The following is a 19,441-nucleotide window of genomic DNA, read 5'->3' on the forward strand; positions in this document are numbered from 1 at the left end:
TTTCTTTGTTTGCAAAAGAAACTTTATTTAAAAAAACCAACAAAAAACCCAACAAAAAAATAACCCCAAACACTTAACTATGCACATGATATGACCAGATCATTTTGAAAGTATTCCTCTTAGTAGGAACTCTTTGTTTTTAACTTTTGGGATGGTCATAATTTAATATGACCACAAGTGAAAGTTAAGTTCTGTCCACGAGGGCTTTTTTTGAATGAAGCTTGGTTTCCATCCTGTTCCCAAGGACCACAACAATTTCTAAAAGAAAATGATATTGAAGATTTCTGCAGTAGGATTATAGCTCTTTTTCTTTTTTTTTTTTTTTTTTTTTTTCTTTTTTTTAAAGCTTATGGTTGAGGGTTGACCTGGTTTATGCTGATAACCAAATTACTACTTTTCAGATTAAGACTGTTGTAGTATGTAAAAGCCAGCTTCTTGGGCATGGGCACACCCCAGACAGCTGCTGATTAGAGAGAGGAATTGCTAAATTCCAAACTGGATGAAAGACTTTGTGGGTGCACCTCTACTAAATTGACCACTTTGATTCTTGCCTGTTTGTCTTAAGTCAGTGGGGCAGATTTGTGAAAGGTGCACCTTATTTTCCATCTGCTGTGGCCTTTTTTTCTTTGAAGAGACATCCAATGTGTATTAACAGTGCATGCTTTTTGCTTTGTCGATGTGGTGCCAAATTCCTGTTTGCCATTGTTTTTACTGTAGTCCTGTTAACTCTAGTAAACGTGAGTCAGTATCATCTTTTACCGAAACTTGCAACTTAGGATGCCCTCCATCTTCACTCCTATTTTGTTAGTCTGTACAGATTTCCCTCTGTTATAGTTGTCAGCAGTATTAAAATGGTGAGTAAAGAGTCAGCTTTGCTCCTGACGCTTAACAAGTCCTTTTTGGGGAGATTGCTCTCTGTTTCTTTTGTTCTTGTCAACTCTGACTTGGCCAAAGGCTGAGTTTTGGTGCGGGGGATCCTGCGTTCCCAACCACTGTTCCTGTGCCATAGTGGTACAGGTGATAGTGCAGTGCCATTTTTCAGGTTTATGTTCTGGCTGTGTGCCAAACCACCACCGTGTTTTGCCTTCACAGGGTAACAGTTATAGCAGAAAGGGCTTCATCCAGAGTGGCAGAGGCCCTTGCTCAGAGTCATCCAGGTAGTAAGGGAGGAGAAGCAGTATTTGAACCCAGACCTTGGGACTCCAAATGGAGCATTCTTTCCATGGCCTACTGACATTCCTTCTGTATTATTTATAGGGCATTTGTCATCAAATACTCTAGAGCAAAATGAAAGTCTCCATGGCAATGACTTATTCCAATCCTTTGTACCCTTTAGTCATGTAACTTTCCTCTAATAACGGGATAGTAGTCATATAATAGTGCTTTGGGGATAAAAACCTACAGCAGCATATTCTTGGCACTTTAACACTTGATGATGTAACCTTAAAACTATTGGTATTGAATGATATTTCATAATAGTCTCTTAAACATAGAAAAATTTGAATAGAAAAGATTTTGTAGCTACAACAGGTGAATGGTAGTGTCAGTAAGTAGGTTTGGTAGCTTACTTGTCCACACTTGACCTCTCCAAACAGCTCGCAGTCTAACGAGAAAGACAATATGCTAATAGCTCTTCCCAAATAAAACACATAGAAAATAAATGGGGGGAAAGGCTGCTTATAAAAAATGGGATCTTACCTGGAACAATCAGGGAATCCAGGAGGAAGAGAATCCTACACATTGAGGGTGGCCAAGGAAAAGACGTTTATGCAAGGAAGAGTGAGGATCCTAGGGTCTGTGGAAGCCAGAAGAACTCAGTTAGATGGAAAGGCAAGAAAGGCTGTGTTATGAAAGACTGTATGAGCCAATTGGAGGACTTTATTTTTGATTCAAGATGTGAGGGGGTGAGGGAAAGACGCATGATCAGACCTGTGCTTTATGCCTTGGGATACTGCCTGGAGTGGAGAGAGACTGGAAGCAGGGAGAGTATTCCAAAGGGAATTGTCACAGTATTCCAGATGTGAGGTCTTGAGGGGCCCGCAACCCATATAGAGGCATGTCAGAGAAGAGGGTTGCGTAGGGGAGACGTCACAAAAGTAGCATCTGCAGACCTTGGTAGGTGGGAGATGGAGAGTGAGTGGAGCCCAGGATGACATAAAGACTTCTAGCCTGAGGGACTGGGAAGATGGGGTGCCTTTGACAATAATGAGAGTTGGGGAGAAGAGGGAATTTTTGATCAAGTACACTGAGTTTAAAGCATCAAAGGTTTGTCCAGTTTGAGATGAGGCCGGAGGTTAGGAAAGAGGGCTAGAGTTGATGAGGGCACCAAGGAAAGGGGCAGAGAGGGAGGAAAGGAGAGGACTTGGGCAGCCTCGGAGGAGACCCACATTAGTGCGTGTGACCTGGGTGAAAGTGGGTGAAGGAGAGCTGTGAGCAAGGTTGGAGGCTGCAGAATGGGCAGGAGAACTGAGAAAAGGCCCTTGGGCTTGGCAGTTAAGAGATCATTGGTGACTTTGGAGAGGCAGTTTTGGTGGAAATGAGACTGCAGAGAAGTAAGAAAGGGAGTGAGGGGGAAGTAGAGATGTCTTCTGTAGGTGGCTTTAAGCAATGAGAGAAGAGGGCTTCCCTGACAAAGTTGTAAAACATAGGAACAGAATACCATTCAGTTACTGTCAGCAGAATAGGATGTATATCACTGAAATGACCAAGAATCAAAAGTGGCTGGCTTTACAGTGCATTTTTGTGTTTTTATTTGATGCTCTCTGATGTTCTGGGGATGTGCCTTTTATTAGGAATGCTTTTTGCATATATTCTTTCAGGGTAAAGAGAAGTAATTTGAAGTGTTTAGGATTAAAGGTGCTTTATATAGGGAAGGAATTTCCCAACTTCTAGAATGGCTGAATTTCTGAGGGATAATTAACAATGGAAGGGATATTCTAAAAGACATCAGAAATAAAGTGTCCTAGCCAGGTTTCAAGGGAGAATCTGAAGATTTCAAAGAATGATCTTGATAATAAGACTAATAAGTTAACCACAGAAAAGGTAAGAAAATGAAAGTTTAATAAATCAGGAACTTTTTCTACATGCCTTCATAGGAACAACTCCAATTTGACAGACACTCACCACTTTTTGGTCCCATTTCCCACTCCCCATAAAAACTTTAGTTAGAGCTATAGGAGTTTTTGTGCCTGGAACAAGATGCAGAAATGGAGGTGTCTTCCTTTGGTGAAGGACTGGCCCTGGACAGACACTGGAGGACACAAGCATGATAATCGTCGGCTTCCTGTCCAATCCAACATTCATATTCTGCCTGTGTTATACACTGTGCTAGATTCCGGAGACACAAAGGGAAAACGAAAAGCAGTCTCTCCATGAGGAACTTTTGTTCTGCTGGTGCAAACAGTTAAAATATATCCGTAGTGGTCCTGGGGAAGTGAGAAGAGGCTTCTTGTGGGAACTGGCTTAGGAGCTGAACTGTGAAGGGAGCAGTCATCCTCTGAGGATACAGTAAAGTACGTTACAGATACGGGGACCAGGGTATCGAGGCAGGGATGTACATAAAGTACATAAAGGAAAACCAAAAAAAAGTTTCCTAGTTTCATTTCAGCGTGCTTATTCCTTTGATAAAGCATTAGCAGTCTTAGAATAAGTAAAGATTTACTTCTAGGTAAATGGTACTGGAGGTGCAGGTCGGCTGGTTCAAGCCTTCCTAGAAACTTAGAGAGAATTAACAGTTAGTGCTGGACAGGCGATCTGGAGACAGATATTGCAGGGCTAACGCCAAACTGAGGGAGTTTTCCTTTTAAACTAAGGTTTCTTGAGTACAGGTGGGACGTGGTTTGATTTAGGCTTCAGGATCATTTTGGGAGGGCGGGGGAGGAGAGGGGGCAACTGCAAAGAGAAGAACTCAAAGAAAGGCTTGGAAGCTCTTGGTTGCAGAAGTCCAGGCAAGAGGCAGGGAGGGTATGTGTGAGTGGAGAGGAGGGGGTGCATGGGCAAGAGGTATGCAAGCACAGAAGGCCAGGTGAGGTCCTTGGGGGAGGAATCCGGGAGAAGAGGGAGAAAGAGGGAAGTTGGGAGGATGGGTTCTACTTAAATGAGATGCGGGGCCAGGCATAGATGTCCAGTGACGTTGGTAATGGGGGAAGACCTCAGAAGGCAGGTCGTGGCTAATAGGGGGGCAGGAAGAGGGGGAAGGTGGAGTATGGGGGGAGCCAGGGGAGAGCAGGGTCAGAGGAGACTCAGCTGTGAGCGTTGGCAGCTAGGAGGCATAGAATGCTGGGCCTGGGAAGGCCTTGCTCCAAGTAAGACACCAACAGGTCAACAGGGGGGATCATGCGCAAGTCAGAGAAGAGGGGCTTCCCGCCTGTGGAAAGGTGTACCCGCAGCTCCCTCCCAGGGCCAGGGGAGGACCATGGTTATCACCTAGATAGGGAGGAGCAGTTTCAGTGATGTCAGAGAGCTGGGGATGGGGAAATGGAGAAGAGGAAATAACCCCAAGTCCGGGCAGCCTTTTCTAGGGTGGGACAGGTAAACGAGCTTGGCCCAGGGTCCGACTGAGACTGATGCCCTGTCAGCCAGCACGTGCCATCCATGGCACTCCCCTCCCTGCACCGTGGGGGAAAGGCCCAAGACCTCACAAAGCACAGCCTGGACCTTAAGGGTTTATGGCTGACGACCCCGGCCAGATGCCCGCTGCAGTTAAGCTGTCCACAGAGAGGGTATTTACGTGGGTGACAGAAGGGACACCTTGGCCTTCCAGGGGCAAACTTTCTCTCCTCCCCACCCCCGTCACTCCCCTGTTATTTAAACGGACCTTAATCCACACTAGAGTCCAAACAGTCCAACAACGAACAGGGACTTGATATTTCCTTGTGTGTATGTTTGTATAATCCCTCGATAAATGTGTCCTGCTAAAGGTCAGCAGCTTCAGAATAATAGAAATTACACACTTTTAGGAGTCTGTCAGCCTGGCTCCAGCTTCCTAGGAACCTGGGCACCAGAGAGGTAACTATTTAATAATTAAGAACTACTTAGACCTGAGAGGGATCCTCAAAACCATTTAATCCAATCCTGTAGCAGAATAAGAATTCCTTCTGCAGTGTCCCCAGTATCTTGTCTTCCCATCTAGGGGCAACCTCCCACCTCTGGAGGCAACGACTGGAAGTTCCTCTCTTGCGTTCGTGGCTGTCCCTCAGAGCCCGCTGAGCACACCTGTCAGATCCCTCTGGTCTCTTGTTCCAAACTAGACACTTCCGGCGCCTCAGGTGACATGGTCTTGGCTCAGGGACCATCTTGGTTGTCCTTATGTAGCTGCCTTACGTTGCCTAATACGTGGCTTCCAGAGCTGCTCTGACTGGTGTGGTTCAGCTAGCGCAGAATAAAGCAGGAATGCTTATTTTAGTTAACGAGATGTGATTGCCCAATGCAAACTTATCAGTGCTTAAATCAACAAATATGTTGGGGCATTTATTGTATGTCGGGCAACATACAGTAGGGTTGACATTTGGGATACAGCCTGGAAGCTTCCTGAGGGGATTGTATTGTATTGTGTATTATGTATTGTGATTGTATCCATAGCATCTAATAATACCTAGACCCTCGGCAGATGCTTGTGGAATAGAATCCTGCACGATCGCATAAAACAATTCATAAGCACCTACGTTTTGTCTAAAACTGTAGTTTTCTTAGATTTTTATCCTTTTTGAGTTTATTTCCAATCTGTTTTCTCTTAGAGACCAATTAATTCTCTGCCCTTACACTGGCCATGTAAGATTCATTAAAGGGGGTCACTAGAGGCCAGTGAAATACACAGTAAATAAAAGCCAAGAGGGCATTAAAAGGAATTTTATTAGGAGACAAATTCCCCCAGAATTCACTAACAAATAAGTTCTTACCTCTGGCTTGTAGATATATGTGCTTAACCCTATTCTCTCACTTAAGAAATTAATGTGGAACCAATTAGTGAAAAGTGCCTGCATTAAAATACAATGCCCTTCCATGTTTTGAGCAGCAAGGTGACAGAGGGGATAAAGTAAGAGGCTTGGAGTTAGAAAGTTGTTTTTCAGGCATGCCCAACTCTTCATGATCCCTTTTGGAGTTTTACCGGAGTGTTCTGCCATTTCCTTCTGCAGAGTGTCCCCATTTTACAGATGAGAAACTGAGGTACAGGTTGAATGATGTGAATTCAGCTTCTTGACTTCAGCCCAGGCTCTGTTCACTATACCACCCAAACCCAAGTGGCCTCAGACTCAGTAGCTGTGTGACCCTGGACAAATCACTTTATCTCAATTTTATTTGTTTACCCCAATTTCCTCATCTATAAAATAACATCTCCCTCCCAGGGTCATCGTGAAGCTCCAATGAGATAACAGTTGTGCCGGGCCTGACCATGAAAGCTCTGTATAAACGATAGCTTTTATTATCACTCCTGTAACTTTAGCATAGTGCTTGGCACACGGTGCGTGCTATATAAATGTTAACTGCTGTTATACTTAGCACAGAAAGACCCTTGAGGCTGGGACTTGCCCAGTGCCAGCGCTGGGTTTGAACTGAAGCGGCATGGGTGCCATTTCTTACATCGTACACATATTTCTTAAATACTGCTCTCCCATGGCTTGGGACAGACCGTTTCTGTGTGGAAATGGAAAGAGTCTCTTTGTTACCTTGGTTTGACAGGTACAGTCATAGAGCAGGCAGGATCTGAACTCAGCTCTCCCTGACCCCAAATCTAGCCTCTGCTTTCTTCACCAAGCTGCCCGAGACAGTTACCTGTTTGTGATCAGTCCAGATAATTACATTCCTCCTCCATCATACCACAAGTAGAAGACTAAAATGGAATTCTGCTTGAATGTAGTTATTCCACTTTTTTGACGTAAGTGGGACCGAGAAGTTGTTTACCTTTGATTCCTATCACTGTCGGCTGAAGGAGACAATAAATTTCTCTCCCAGCCCCCTATTGGTCTGCCTAAAACCTCTCTACCAGGCTGGGCTACAAGTTCACGGGGATCAGCTCGGGCCGTTCTTCATCCATCCGGGTGAGCGCACTCAGGGTGGTGTCAGTTGTGTCTGTTCCACCCACAGCACCTGGCAAGGAAAACTGGTTCGGGGGTGGATTTCTTGTCACAGGTCAAGATTGTCTTTTCTGTGGCTTAAAATCCTCGGGCTTCATCTCCGGCTCTCGACCGTAAAACCATGGAATATTATTTCTGATACGTTGAGAACTTAATACGAAGATTTAAGCTTCAGTTTTGCTTATATATAACTTATTATTCTCAAAAGTATTAAACCTCTCTGCTTGGAACTCTAAGGATGGTTTAGTTACGGTTTTTGCCCTTAGGATGTTGTCATCACATAAGATGACCTCAGAGGTCATCCAGTTCAGTCCTGACCCCTCATTTTAGAGTTGAGGAAATAAGTATAGGGAAGGTAGGTAACTTGTCCTGTGTCATAGGTAGTTGTTAGCAGAACCAGCATTTAAACTCGGAGCTTTTTGATTCTGAATTTGCCATATTTTCTATCACATATTAGTTGTATTGTGAACTATTGAGAATAAAAATTAAATAAACTTAAATATTTCTATATTTTAAATTTTATACTCAGTTTTAAAATTTGATCAGGACAGGTCTCCGAGCAGCCATGTTAAGCTGTGTGTGTGTGTGTGTGTGTGTGTGTGTGTGTGTGTGTGTGTGTGTGTGTGTGTGAAGGTCATGGTCATCAAAAAAACAGGCTAGAGTTTCATGGAAATTGGGAAAACAGTTTGCTTTGGGTAGATTTGGTTTGAGGTTTGGAGGTGTATACAAGGACAGGAGTGTCTGGCAGGTTGTAAAAAAAAAAAAATGTAGTCTGAACATTTTTTCACTTCATTCTGTGGTGATTCTGCTCACAAATATGTTTCTTTTTTTGGAAAATGAAAAAAGGGGAAGACCATTCAATATACAAAATTGTAACAGCTACACATTTCTTCTTTAGTGAATCTCTGGCTCATATGGCTCCATAGTATCAATATTGGTAGTAGCAGACAAAAGTGTGAATGTATGTTTCTGGCAAGGAGCAGGTTTTCATTTTAATCAACACTTTCCTTTATATACTAAATCTTGACTGCCAAGAACATTCCTCACTGGTATTTGCAATTGCTAAATCTGGATTTTACTTAAACACCTCCTGTCAAGTTATTTCCAAGGTTTTTTTCCCTTCTCCTCCTCCCCTCTCCCCCCATCAAGAGTTCAAGGGAGCAATTTTCTTGGCCTGAGAGGGGACATTACTTGTTTGCAATCAACATTACATGGGCCCTATTGCAGAGATTTCTGTTGTCCAAATCAACGCTTGCTGCCTTTTTGTTCGCTAGGAACAGCTTTTCACAATGGGTATATGAAAGCCACAAAGCTAGTTTCTTCCCAGGTTCTAAAGAGAGCAGGGAAGGTAGAAGAGGCAGTCTGGGAAGTGTATCATTGTTCTGCAGGATGAAAAGAAGAACCAGGCTTGAGTATCAGGTCTGCCTTTAGCAAAACTATGGCAATGGCAAGTTACGGAGACTTTTTGCCTTCTTTTTCTCATTTGTAAACTAAGGAGGGTTGAACTTAGATGAAATCTAAAGTCTCTGTCAGCTTTAACACACTATAATTCTCTTGATTTTATTTCTGCTTGAACCAAAAGCAGCTTCTTTCTCACTCCAATGTATTGTGACATAGCTGGCAAAATAATGGTCAAGAGTTCAAGGCCATTCGGTATTCTTTGTGAGACGTACAGGGATAGTGTATGGATAGCTTTGATGTGGTCCTAGACTTTCCTAGAGACTACCTACTTTTGCTTGTTTTGTGGCTCTTTGGAGGCTCCTTCCATTGCTTTCAGTACAATATTTGACAACCATTTGTTAAACAACTGTTATCTACTTACAAAGTAGTGTTAAACATAGTAGACAGAAGATCTGGATTTAGGTACCATCTCTTAACACATTTTGATTCTAGCACTATGAGCAAATCCACCATGAGCATTGTTCCAGGTAAGTTGTTGCTGTGTATTGGAAAGAGTTTATATACCCTTCCTACACTGATAAAATCACGTCCATTCTTCCCAAAAGTATAGAAAACATTAAAGTTCCTGGCTGCCGATGCCTCCATTTCCTCAGCATTTAGAATGATTTTAAATTTTGGACTAGTTGCTCTGCCTGCTGTTTTAAAAAATGGGGGCTACATCTCTTAACTTCCCCAAATAGGACTTTTTTAAAAATCATAATTTCCCATTGTATATATTGAAAATTCACAAATTTGCAAAACCTAACCTGGGATCTTGGTCCCCTTGGAACCAAAGTGTAGTACATGGAAACATGCAGTTGGGGGCATTTTATAAGCTGTTTTGATTGGGGGATTTTGGGGAATATCTTATTCCACAAAATTGAGTGTTAAATTTTAAAAATGGCACCAGGTCTCTTCCACTGTGAAAGCTTAAGAGACCACTTAAAAGAAAGCCCCAAAAGTCCATTAGCTTCTAATAACCCTCTCTCTTCCTCAGCAGAAAATGCTAAGATGTTGCCACAGACTGTTGTGGAAGAGCCAATTAGGCATGCTTCATCTCCAGTGGAGAATGGCTTTGCTGTTCTTGTTCCTGGGAATTGCCTGGCCTATTTCTTTTTTACAAATACAAAACAAAACATACCACAGTTTCACCTTTAATCTTTTTAAAACATTCATTTTTAACATGAAAATTTCTTTTGAGTTCCAAATTCTGTCTCTCTCCAGGCCCTCCCCCACCCACCGAGAAGGCAGGCAATATGATATCCATTATCCATTGGTCTCTCATTCCAGTTTCCCAAACAAGTGTCCAGCCCTGCCTGTTTTTTCAGATGGGTATCTGCTGACTGACGGGAACTAGAAAAGCCCACAGTCCTTGAGGTTTTCTTTGATGATAATATCTGTAACCGCATCAAACACAAATTTGACATTCTGGGTGTCTGTTGCACAAGTCATATGACTGTAGATTTCTTTGACATCTTTTCGCATATTTAGATCAAGGAACTGGCTCTTTATGTAATTTCCTGCGTCCTCATATGAGTTGTTACCTGTTTTAACAGAAAAAAACAAAGCAGTGAAGGGATGGATGAAAAGGGGTTTGAACTTTCTCATTGGTCATCTTCAGGAAGTCTTTAGCATCTAACATCTGAGGATGTTTTTGAGAAGCAACTGAATGAAATGTTGCTTTCATCCAGGCTCTCGGTATCCCGAGTGGGAGTCTTATAAGCCTTTTGTATAAGAGCCACCCCCCACCCCCACCCCTGCTAGCCAAGGGTTCTTAGCTGGTCCCTGAGACACTTACCATCATACTCGGGGAAGCAAATGCTGAGGTGAACCTTCTTGATCTTCTCCTCAAAGAGATCCTTCTTGTTGAGAAAGAGCACGATGGAAGTGGCTGCAAAGAACTTGTGGTTGCATATGCTGTTGAACAGGTGCAGAGACTCGTGCATGCGATTCTGGGTGGGCAAGAAAGTCAGACACCTTTCACTCCTGCTCCTGACTCCCTCCTTCTTACAGGTAGACAAGGCCACGCAGGGAATCAGCTGAAACTGAGACTTTTAAGAGCTCACCTCTTCAGAATGGAGAGAAACCTTAGCAGTCACCTGGGGCAGCCTGTAGCTGGGCAGGACTCTCGGCAGCAGACCTACCACCTGGCCGGCTCTCTGCCTCTGCTTCAAAGCCCTGGAGTGAGAGGGGGCCCCACCGATCGCCTTGGGCAGCCCATTCCACTGGTGGAAATTCTACCATAATATCTGCCTCCCTGCAACTTGCCTTTGGGACCAAACAGGATGTATCTATTCCCTCGTGTTAATCCTTCAACTACTTGATATATATCCTATCTCCCTTCAAGAGATATTAGGATAGGGTAGAAAGACTCACATCTGGAATGAAATCCTGGTTCTGCTGCTTAATATTTTTGTGACTTTGGACCTTCTCAGTTTCCTCATCTGCAAAATAACAATTCCTTCCCCGAGGACACTTCCAGATCTAAATCTAGACTCCTCTGATCTTGAAATCTTCAAATATGAGAGGAACGGGGAAATTCTTATCCCATCAAGATACATATAAACTTGCTGAGTTTTAGCTACTATATAATTGTGAATTTATAGAAAAAGCTGGGCTTAATTTTAACCAGCTGTTTTAAACAACACAAAAGCTTTTCTATAAATGGGGTGAGGGGAGGTGCTCCCACACTGTTTCAATAGCTCCATCTCCATCTCCTACAGGGATTATTATTGGGGAAAGCACAGATGCTATTGCTTCAGCTGTAGGGAGGAGGTCAGATCAGCAGTTAACAGCAGTATTGCAGGTTGTTGGGTGGTTAAGGAATTTCTCTCCCTGGGAACCCAGCTTAGCTTGATGGTTGGGGAGGAGAAAAGATGCTGATAAACATGATTGTGTTACTATTTCTGCTTTCCCTCCTCCTCCTGTGCATTGTTTAGAGCTGAAGTTGTGGGCTCACAAATCCCAACCCCATTTCTAAGGGAGGGTCATGAGTATTATTGGGTCAACAAGTCAACAAGTATTTATTAAGTGCTCACTATGTGCCAGAAACTGAGCTAAGGTGACAGTGTGTACTAGATTATTGGGGTTGAGACTTGGCTCCAGATTCTAGGCAAATTCTCCCAAACCTCAGGGGCAAAAGACAATTTGGGGGTCACTCTCAGTGCTAGAACAAAGGCCACACCCCCCATGGAGCTGTGTATATGTTCACTTTTGGATGATGGGCCCTCTGGGATAATAGCTCAGGTCTTTCAGGCTCAGCACTAGGACTAAAACCTTCCATGCTCAAATTGGTTTAAACAATATAGTATTCACTTTACCAAGTACCAGTGCCTACTATGGGCCAGTCACTATGCTAGGGAGTAAAACAAAGACCAGAGTCCCTGCCCAAAAGGAACTTATATTCTCCTAAAGGAATATACACTGTATACCCCAGGTATGATAGAAGATCATTTGAGAAAGGTAAATGGTGCTTTAACAAAGTCTTGAAGGAAGAGAAGGCTTCCGAGGGGCAGGCACAAGGTGAGAGATGGAAGCCCCTTTCACTTCAGATTCTAAATAGAATGACGCTGTCATCTGAGTTCCATGAAAATACACTCTCACCCCCGCCTGTTACAAACCAACTTGTGTCCAAGGCTACCCCACGTCTCACAGGCTGTTGGTGTACATAGGGACTGGGTCTGTGCTCATCTGTTGCAGCCAGAAAATGTTTAATACTGCTTCAAAGCCACTGAGAAGCTTGGGTTAGAATATATAAATTCAGAAAAAGGATAATTGATACAGGCCACGGAGAACAAAGAGAAGAAATCGTTTCAGCAGATGGCTCTCCTGTTTCTGGAGTATACACTTGGAAGAAAAGAACTTTTCTCTGTGTTTTGAGTTTGAAATGACTCCAGTGTGAGGGGCTGGCCTGAACCTGACAACTTCTTCCTCTCCTGTCGAGCAGAATTCTGAAGTTCAATAGGAATTGGCCCTGGGAAGTCATTCCACCATTTTGTTGCTTTCCAGGAAGCATTTAGTTAGATTCAACATGTAGTTACAAAGATAAAAACTCTACTAGCCCATTTAGTTCTCTCCGCTCTGGGCAGTTCTATTAGACTTCTAGTGGGACTGTGCAACCTTTGCTAGTAAGGGTGAACAAAGAGGCAGGTTGTACTTCCTTTTTTTCTAGTTATCATTTTTATCTTCTCTGTTCCTCTGGCCTTTCCTACTCCCTCTCTTGTCCCCACACACAAAGACAGAAAAGAAAGGTTCTGCTAGGGACTGGTGATATTCCTAGTCCTAGAATACTTTGAGATTATACCCTTTATATTTTTATGGAATAAAAAAGAGAAATGACTGGATCTTTTAGGTTCTAAAACTTGGGCACCACACTAGAGTACTGAGTAGTAAGAGCAGGGTATTTGTTTTTGCCGATGTGCAAAGAAATCTGATTCTGAAGATGAACACAGGTTGGAATCACACAAGTTGGGGGATTCTAGGAGAGCTTAAAGCAAAAGTCACCATGGCCCCCAGCGTTTCTTAGCCCAAATTCTACTCACCACTTCATCATCTTCCACCAGTACCATGTCATAGGCACTTAGGGCTCCACAGAAAATGATGCATGTAACACCTTCAAAACAGTGGATCCATTTCTTGCGCTCTGACCTCTGCCCTCCCACGTCAAACATCCTGGGGGAAGAAGCCGCTTGTCTCAAAGGGGCTGCTCATCTGTGACCCAAAAGCCCGCGTGGTCTTCACGGAGGGCAGCCGCCCCTGGAGAAGCACATGGCAGCTCCCTGCCACCTCAAGGCCCAGGGCCTGCCCGTGTCTGCTTCTAGTCTGGTGCCCAAGCGGGCAGGGGAGCACCCACCTGAAGTTCAGGTCTTTGACTGAGAACTTGGTCTCTATGATCCCTGTAGTTTTGACCCGAGACCGAAGAACGTCCTGCTCATTGGGGAGATAGTCGGGGGCTGTTATTCGATCTAGCTGGTTGAGATAGCTAGACAAGAGATCACAAATGGGGCCGATGTTACCCAGTAGTCAAGAACTTGCTGTTTTTAATACTTTCATTTTAAATTTTAGCCCCATCTCCATGTGTTTTAACACTGCCGCCTCCAGGTCCTGAGAGGCGGTGACTTGTCCAAGACCAGAACTAACACAAGGAGAAGCGCAGCACTGTGGCCAGCAGCACTCGAAAGGCCTGCGTGCTCCAACCCTGTGACTCGAGTTCCCCGAGCCCTAGACACCCTAAGCCCCTTCCTCTGACACATGCTCCCTTCCACAAACCTTGGGCATCTCCATGGTGCGGCCAGTTTTGTTCCTCTGACCTCACACCCACTGCTACGCGTAGGTTGGGCCCAAACTGTGGAGAGCCCTGAACACCAGGCCCAGGAGTCGCTCGGGCCCGCTGCTTCCCCCCAAGCAGGAGGAGGTCGAGGCCCAGGACCTCATAAAGTCGAGGCTGCTCTCATTCCCTAGGCTGGCTAGACCTGGAACTTCTTTTATTCCAGGGTTTTCCAAGCTTTTTAAATAGGACAGAGGACTAAGGGGGCGGCACTAAGAAGGGAGTTCAGTTCAGCAAACCCGTGTTAAGTGTCTGCAGTGTGTGAGACAGCGTGCTGGTCACTGAAGCTACAAATACAAAATACAAATCACTTAAACCCAGTTGCCTCAGCACCAAAAAAGAAAAAAAGTGACACAAAAAGTATGTAGAGAACATAATTGATTTTATCTTATGTGGCTGTTATTACATTTCTTTTCCTTTTAATGTGATTCTTCATTGACACTATTGAATTTCTCCTTCTATACTTCCCTTTCCCCTAATCCATTTACAATTAATTGCAAAAGAGGAAATTGAAACCGGGAAATGAGAGTTGTCCATGGTCGCACCAATAGCAATTAATAGAAGAGGGCAGTTAGGTGGCTAAGTACAGAGCCTGTAGTCAGGGAGAACTAGTTCAAATCTGGCCTCGGACATTTAATAGCTGTGTGGCTCTGGCCAGATCACTTAACTCTAATTGCCTCAGTTTCCCCATCTGCAAAATGAGCAAGAGGAGGAAATGGCCCACCACTCCAGTGTTTTGCCAAGAAAGCCCCAAAATACCGGGAACCTGAACCCCGGATCTCCCGCTCTTGGGAATCACTGCCAACTTGATGCGTGGTTCCACTTGGTGCAGTATGGCAAACACCGTTGAACAGGCCCCTGTGGAGCCCCCTCCATTACACACTTCTAAGGATGTGCACGGAGAAGAATATACCTAGGCCTGGAAGGGGATCCTACTCCCCCATTTTACAGATGAGATATTGAGGCCAGGAAGCCCAAATACCTCCTCCAACATCACCAGGGAGTAAACCAGAGATGAGATTCGAACCCAATCCTCTGACTTCAGAGCTCTCTCTGCTTAACATGGGGGACCTGGATAGGAAGAGGCGTACGGGCCAGAAGGAAGCACCACCGCTAAGCAGGACAGGGCAAAGAGGCCTGAGCAGGGCAGGTTAGAAACGGTCCTGGGAGCTGGGCCCTTCGGTTCAGCCCAAGAGCTCATTAGCTTTGGGGTTTGGGTTTTTTGGCCATGACGTGACGCTGGGCTCATATCAGTGTCATATTTATGCTAGATCATCTCATTTTCCTGAGGTAACTGGGTTAAGTGACTTGCCTAGGGTCACACAGCTATTAAGTGTCTGAAGCCAATTTTGAACTCAGGTCGTCCTGTTCTACCCACTGCACCCCCCAGCTGCCCCATCACCGCATTTTAAACCATGCGTGTGAAGTTGACTTTTTTTAAAACCCCAAACAAGACGAAACCCAGGCTGCGGAGTAATGCAGGGCGCCAGCCCGTCGCCCCGGGCTAGTGGGGCCTGGAGGCAGCAGAGACTTACTAGGAGGCAGAGTCGTTGAGCTGGTACTCGGCAGCCCGCTCAAAGCAGGCCTGCACGCCTCCGTCTTGCCACAGCTTCTTGATGATGACCACCAGCTCGGAGGGCATGGTCCCCTCCTCCATGGAATCGGCCATGTTGTTGAGCTGCCGTCCGTCCTCCTGCAGCCAGAGAGCCAGGAGCCGGATAAGTGGGAAGGGTCTGGGTGGGGAACGCCAACAGAAGGTGGCGAGGGGTCCTGCGAGCTTCCTCCCCGCACCCTGGTGCTGCTCGTTGAGGTTAGAGATGGCGGCCGAGAGGAGGAAAAGGGGGGTCCCCGTAATAGACAGCTGGATTCTAAAGGCTTTATCCCCTGGAGTTTGTGTCCTGACACCCGCCTTTAGCTCCTGGCTGGGACATTTTAGAAGCATCGCTGAGATAGGACTTTAAATAATGATTATGAGGGACCCTTTGGGCACAAAAAAGGAGATACTTCCTACCCCCCCCCCAGGTTCTAAGGGCTCTTTAGGGGCAGATTGACTCCGGCCTTCTCTGGGACCAAAGGAGATTTAGGGCTTAGGTTTCAGGAGAAAAGAGTGTGGTGGGATGGGGGGGCGGGGAGCACAAAGAAAAAGAAGGGAGTCATGAGGGGCCGGTTCCAGTCTGTGCGCAGCTGCGTATGGCTTCAGGCCGGTCGATGTATGTCCCTGAGCCGTAAAATTCAGCTGTGAAAGGAGGCGTCTGGGTCTAACTTTCTCCCTCTTGTGGATGTCATCAAGATGCAGAGAAAAAGGCTGCTCGTTTTTGTTTGGTTCTGTCACTTTAGAGGATCCTAGATTTCGAGGGACCTCATAGACCATCTAGGAGACTCTTTGATAAAGCAGACCAGAGGGGAGGAGCCCGACCCCAAAGCCAGCTTTCCTCACCCTTGGGTCACTTACGAATGATCCTGGTTTCCCACCTTGTCTCCCCCCCCCATTAGGAGGATTCATGCCTTGCCCCCTGGATGGACACGTACCACACGGGACGAGTCTGCATAGTCAATGCCCAGGGTGGACATGGCGCGGATGATGGCCAGAATGGACTGTAACACATTGCCATAGATGACGGCTTTGAACTCCAGACACTCCTCTGGGGTGTAGCCATCCTGGTGGATGATTCTAGAGGAGACAGGAAGGCCCTGGTCCTCAGGCGGACCTGGGGATCCCACAGTCCTCCTAGTTCACTTGTTGCTTTTCCATTTGGGGTAAGAAACAGGAAATCCGCCCCGTAGCCTGGTCCAGATGGATGGACAGCCCATTTGGGATTACTGCTTTGGGTCTGGGAGAATGGGTCAGAGTATCCCTCTGTTGCATTCTGGATGTCTTGGGCCCTATCCCCCTCCTCCTCCCTCACTGCCCCTACACCTCCCACCTCTACACCCTTACTCACTTCATCTGTTTGACGATGGTGCTCTTTCCTGATTCCCCAGCACCTGCAAGGAGAGAACAATTTGCCTTGAACCCCACCTTGTAAATTCTTTAGTCCACAGAGAGGAATCCGAGCAAAAATTGTATTTCCCCCCACACACCCAAAGAAATAGTCCTGCTATCCCTGGATTCAGACTTGAGGAGAAAGAAGGGACTTTTCCCTCCCAGATTTTCCCTGTCTCCCTTGGGCTTGCTTGGATGGGTTTGGAGGACGTTCCCCCCCTTTTTGCTCTGCTTTCCTTTTCTGGCTCCAGGTGAGGGGTCCCCTTTGGACCCCCACATCACTGTAGCCACAGCTCTAATGGACTCTCCTGAATCGGCCTTGGACTCCGAAGCAGCCTCCATCTTCTTACTCCACCTGCTTCCAGGTCTCCATTTTCTTCACCCTTCACCACCACATTATACCTTTCCTCTAAGCAGCTTATTCTGAATTGGCTGAAAGCTGCTTGGGCTTAAGAAGAGCTCATTTAGTGGCCCTGATGTCTCCTTTGCCCCAGCTGGGGGAAGGGTGGTATCTGGAGCCTGCTGAGCCAATTAATCCTGAGGTTCCTGCGGCCATGGGAGCCTTCCACCTGCAGTCAGTACATTTTCGTTTGGCTCGGCCTTGTGTGCCCGCTGACCCATCCTTAGCAGAGCTCTTCCACCGCAGGCGCAGATGTAATTGTGGTTAGACAGACTGAGAGGCTATAGTTCATACAAGAGGCCTACGAGGAATTCATCAAGCCGCGATTCCCCGTCCCCTTGGGGGAAACCTACTCCAACTATCTGGGCCCCCCAAAAGCTCTTCATTTCTGTTGCTCCCCAGATTTTTCTTCTGTTGTAAGGAATCCAAGCAACTTGGCAAGATCAGGGCCAGACATGACTGGCTTTGAGACCTTGAAACCCCGGGTTTCAAAATAGCATCCCTTGGAGGATGAACTTTCTGACAAAGTAGTACCCTGGAACCCTGGAAGGGTTTAAGCAAAAAACGCATAACACTTATTGGAAATGGTGTTCATGCACAGGGCTTGGAATAAATGATCCAGAATCCCTTTCCGATTCAGATTTTATGGCCTGCCCCGTACCTGGGTGCTTTTAGTCCAGTCCTTTTTATCTGAATTATCCCTCCTCCAAAGAGGGGAGGTATCCACATTCAGAGTTTTCAAGGCTTAATATCTGCTCTTATCAGATGGGAGGGCTGAATTTAAGTGGCCTGGTACCTTCTCCAACTCATCCCAGTCTACCAAGAGCTTTCTACCCTGAGAACAAGGGAACCCATCTCTCCAAGAACAGGCAAGAACCAACCAACAATTTTGGGGTAACAATCAGTCCCCCCAATAAGCATGTATTAAGTATTAACATGTCAGGTGCTAAGTTAAGTGGTGGGGATTCGAATTCAAGCAAAAGAGTCTCTGCCCTCAAGGAACTTAGGTTCTAATGGGGGAAAGACCAGACATAAAAAGGATGCTGAAAATCTGGGTCGGGAGAAGAGGGTGGGATGGTTAAGTCTCTGGCCCTTCTCTGAAATGGAGGTTCCAAGGAGAGCTCTCCAGGGGAAGAGGGGCCCACAGGAGTAGTCAGGGAAGCTGAGGCATGATGGCCGAGTCGTAGAGAAGGGAGTGATGGAGTGATAGATGATGCGATTCCCCGTTCCCTCCCTGCCAACCCCTGGTTACCTCACCCAGCAATAAGAGCTTGACAGTCTTTGCCTCTTTGTCCGCATCCTCCTGAAGCTTTTTCTCCAGCTCCTTGGACCTCTTGGCCAGTTCTTTGTCCTCGGAACTGGCTCCGCTCCCCATCTTGCTCTTATTTCCTTGCTACCTCCTTGCTCTCTTGAGGGTTCTCCCAGGTCTGGGTCGAGGTGAGAGAGCAGACTACAGCTCTGGACGAGTTCTTTCTCTGTTCTGGGAGCCTTATGTCCACCCATGTGATGGGGAAAGCCAATTAAGGAGCTCAAGATGACAAATGGCAAAGACGAGAAGATGGAGAGGTGGGGTGAGGGGGAAGTGGGAGATTTGGGGGATTTTCTTGGTGTAGACTTTTAATTATAACAACGTGGGGAGCTCCTTATATTAAAACTCCCTCTACCATCGCAGATCAGCAATTTTTCTTTGACATACAGTGTTCGGAGGATGCCCAAGGAGGATGCTCGTTTGTGCTTTCCCCATGAATATCTATCAGAAGCAGGACCTGGGTCTTCCTGGAAGAATCACAAAAGACCACTTAAGGAAGTGGCACTTGAGCTGAACCTCCAAGGGACTAGGGAGTTCCAGATGAACAGGGGAGAAAGCATCCCAAGCAATTCCAGGGAAACACCCTTATTTCCCACTTGGAAAAAAAGGATTCCTGCTACCTGGGCATCTCCCAAGCTTTTTAAATGTTTTAATGATGGAAGTCGGTCAGCCACTCAAGTGCCTGGCTATAGGAGGTAGTTAACGAAAGCAAGGTTACTGACTAACTGGCAGATCGATGCAGTGAATTGGGGGCCAGGCCATTATTGCATTAGGCAGATCAAGAAGAAGCAAGGAAGTAAGGAGACAGTTTCTGTGTTCTGAGACTGATGGAACAAACACACAGGAAGCAGGTGTATTAAGTACAGTGGTACATGCCAGAGAGTGAGGTCTGTGACTTCTTGGAGGAGGA

The 19,441-nt window shown here is 45.8% G+C and overlaps 1 protein-coding gene across 1 annotated transcript; it reads right to left on the reverse strand.

The window, feature by feature from the left end:
* Positions 1-9,671: 9,671 nt before the first annotated feature.
* On the reverse strand, positions 9,672-18,966 carry GNAT2 (G protein subunit alpha transducin 2). Its single transcript, XM_074262905.1, has 8 exons — positions 18,480-18,966; positions 16,782-16,824; positions 16,369-16,510; positions 15,375-15,532; positions 13,366-13,494; positions 13,055-13,184; positions 10,312-10,465; positions 9,672-10,057 (listed from the first exon to the last, which is right to left on the reverse strand). The coding sequence occupies exons 1-8, from the start codon at positions 18,595-18,597 to the stop codon at positions 9,867-9,869; spliced, it is 1,065 nt and encodes a 354-aa protein (XP_074119006.1). The 5' UTR covers positions 18,598-18,966; the 3' UTR covers positions 9,672-9,866.
* Positions 18,967-19,441: the final 475 nt, after the last annotated feature.

Source organism: Sminthopsis crassicaudata, chromosome 4, assembly GCF_048593235.1.
Source record: "Sminthopsis crassicaudata isolate SCR6 chromosome 4, ASM4859323v1, whole genome shotgun sequence".
Lineage (NCBI taxonomy): Eukaryota > Metazoa > Chordata > Mammalia > Dasyuromorphia > Dasyuridae > Sminthopsis > Sminthopsis crassicaudata.

Coding starts and splice junctions, on each gene's coding strand:
- GNAT2 (XM_074262905.1), bottom strand. CDS start 18,597: ATGGGGAGCGGAGCCAGTTCCGAGGACAAAGAACTGGCCAAGAGGTCC. Junction 16,825..18,479: donor TGTCAAGCTCTTATTGCTGG/GTGAGGTAACCA, acceptor CTCTCCTTGCAG/GTGCTGGGGAATCAGGAAAG. Junction 15,533..16,368: donor ATGCAGACTCGTCCCGTGTG/GTACGTGTCCAT, acceptor CTCTGGCTGCAG/GAGGACGGACGGCAGCTCAA.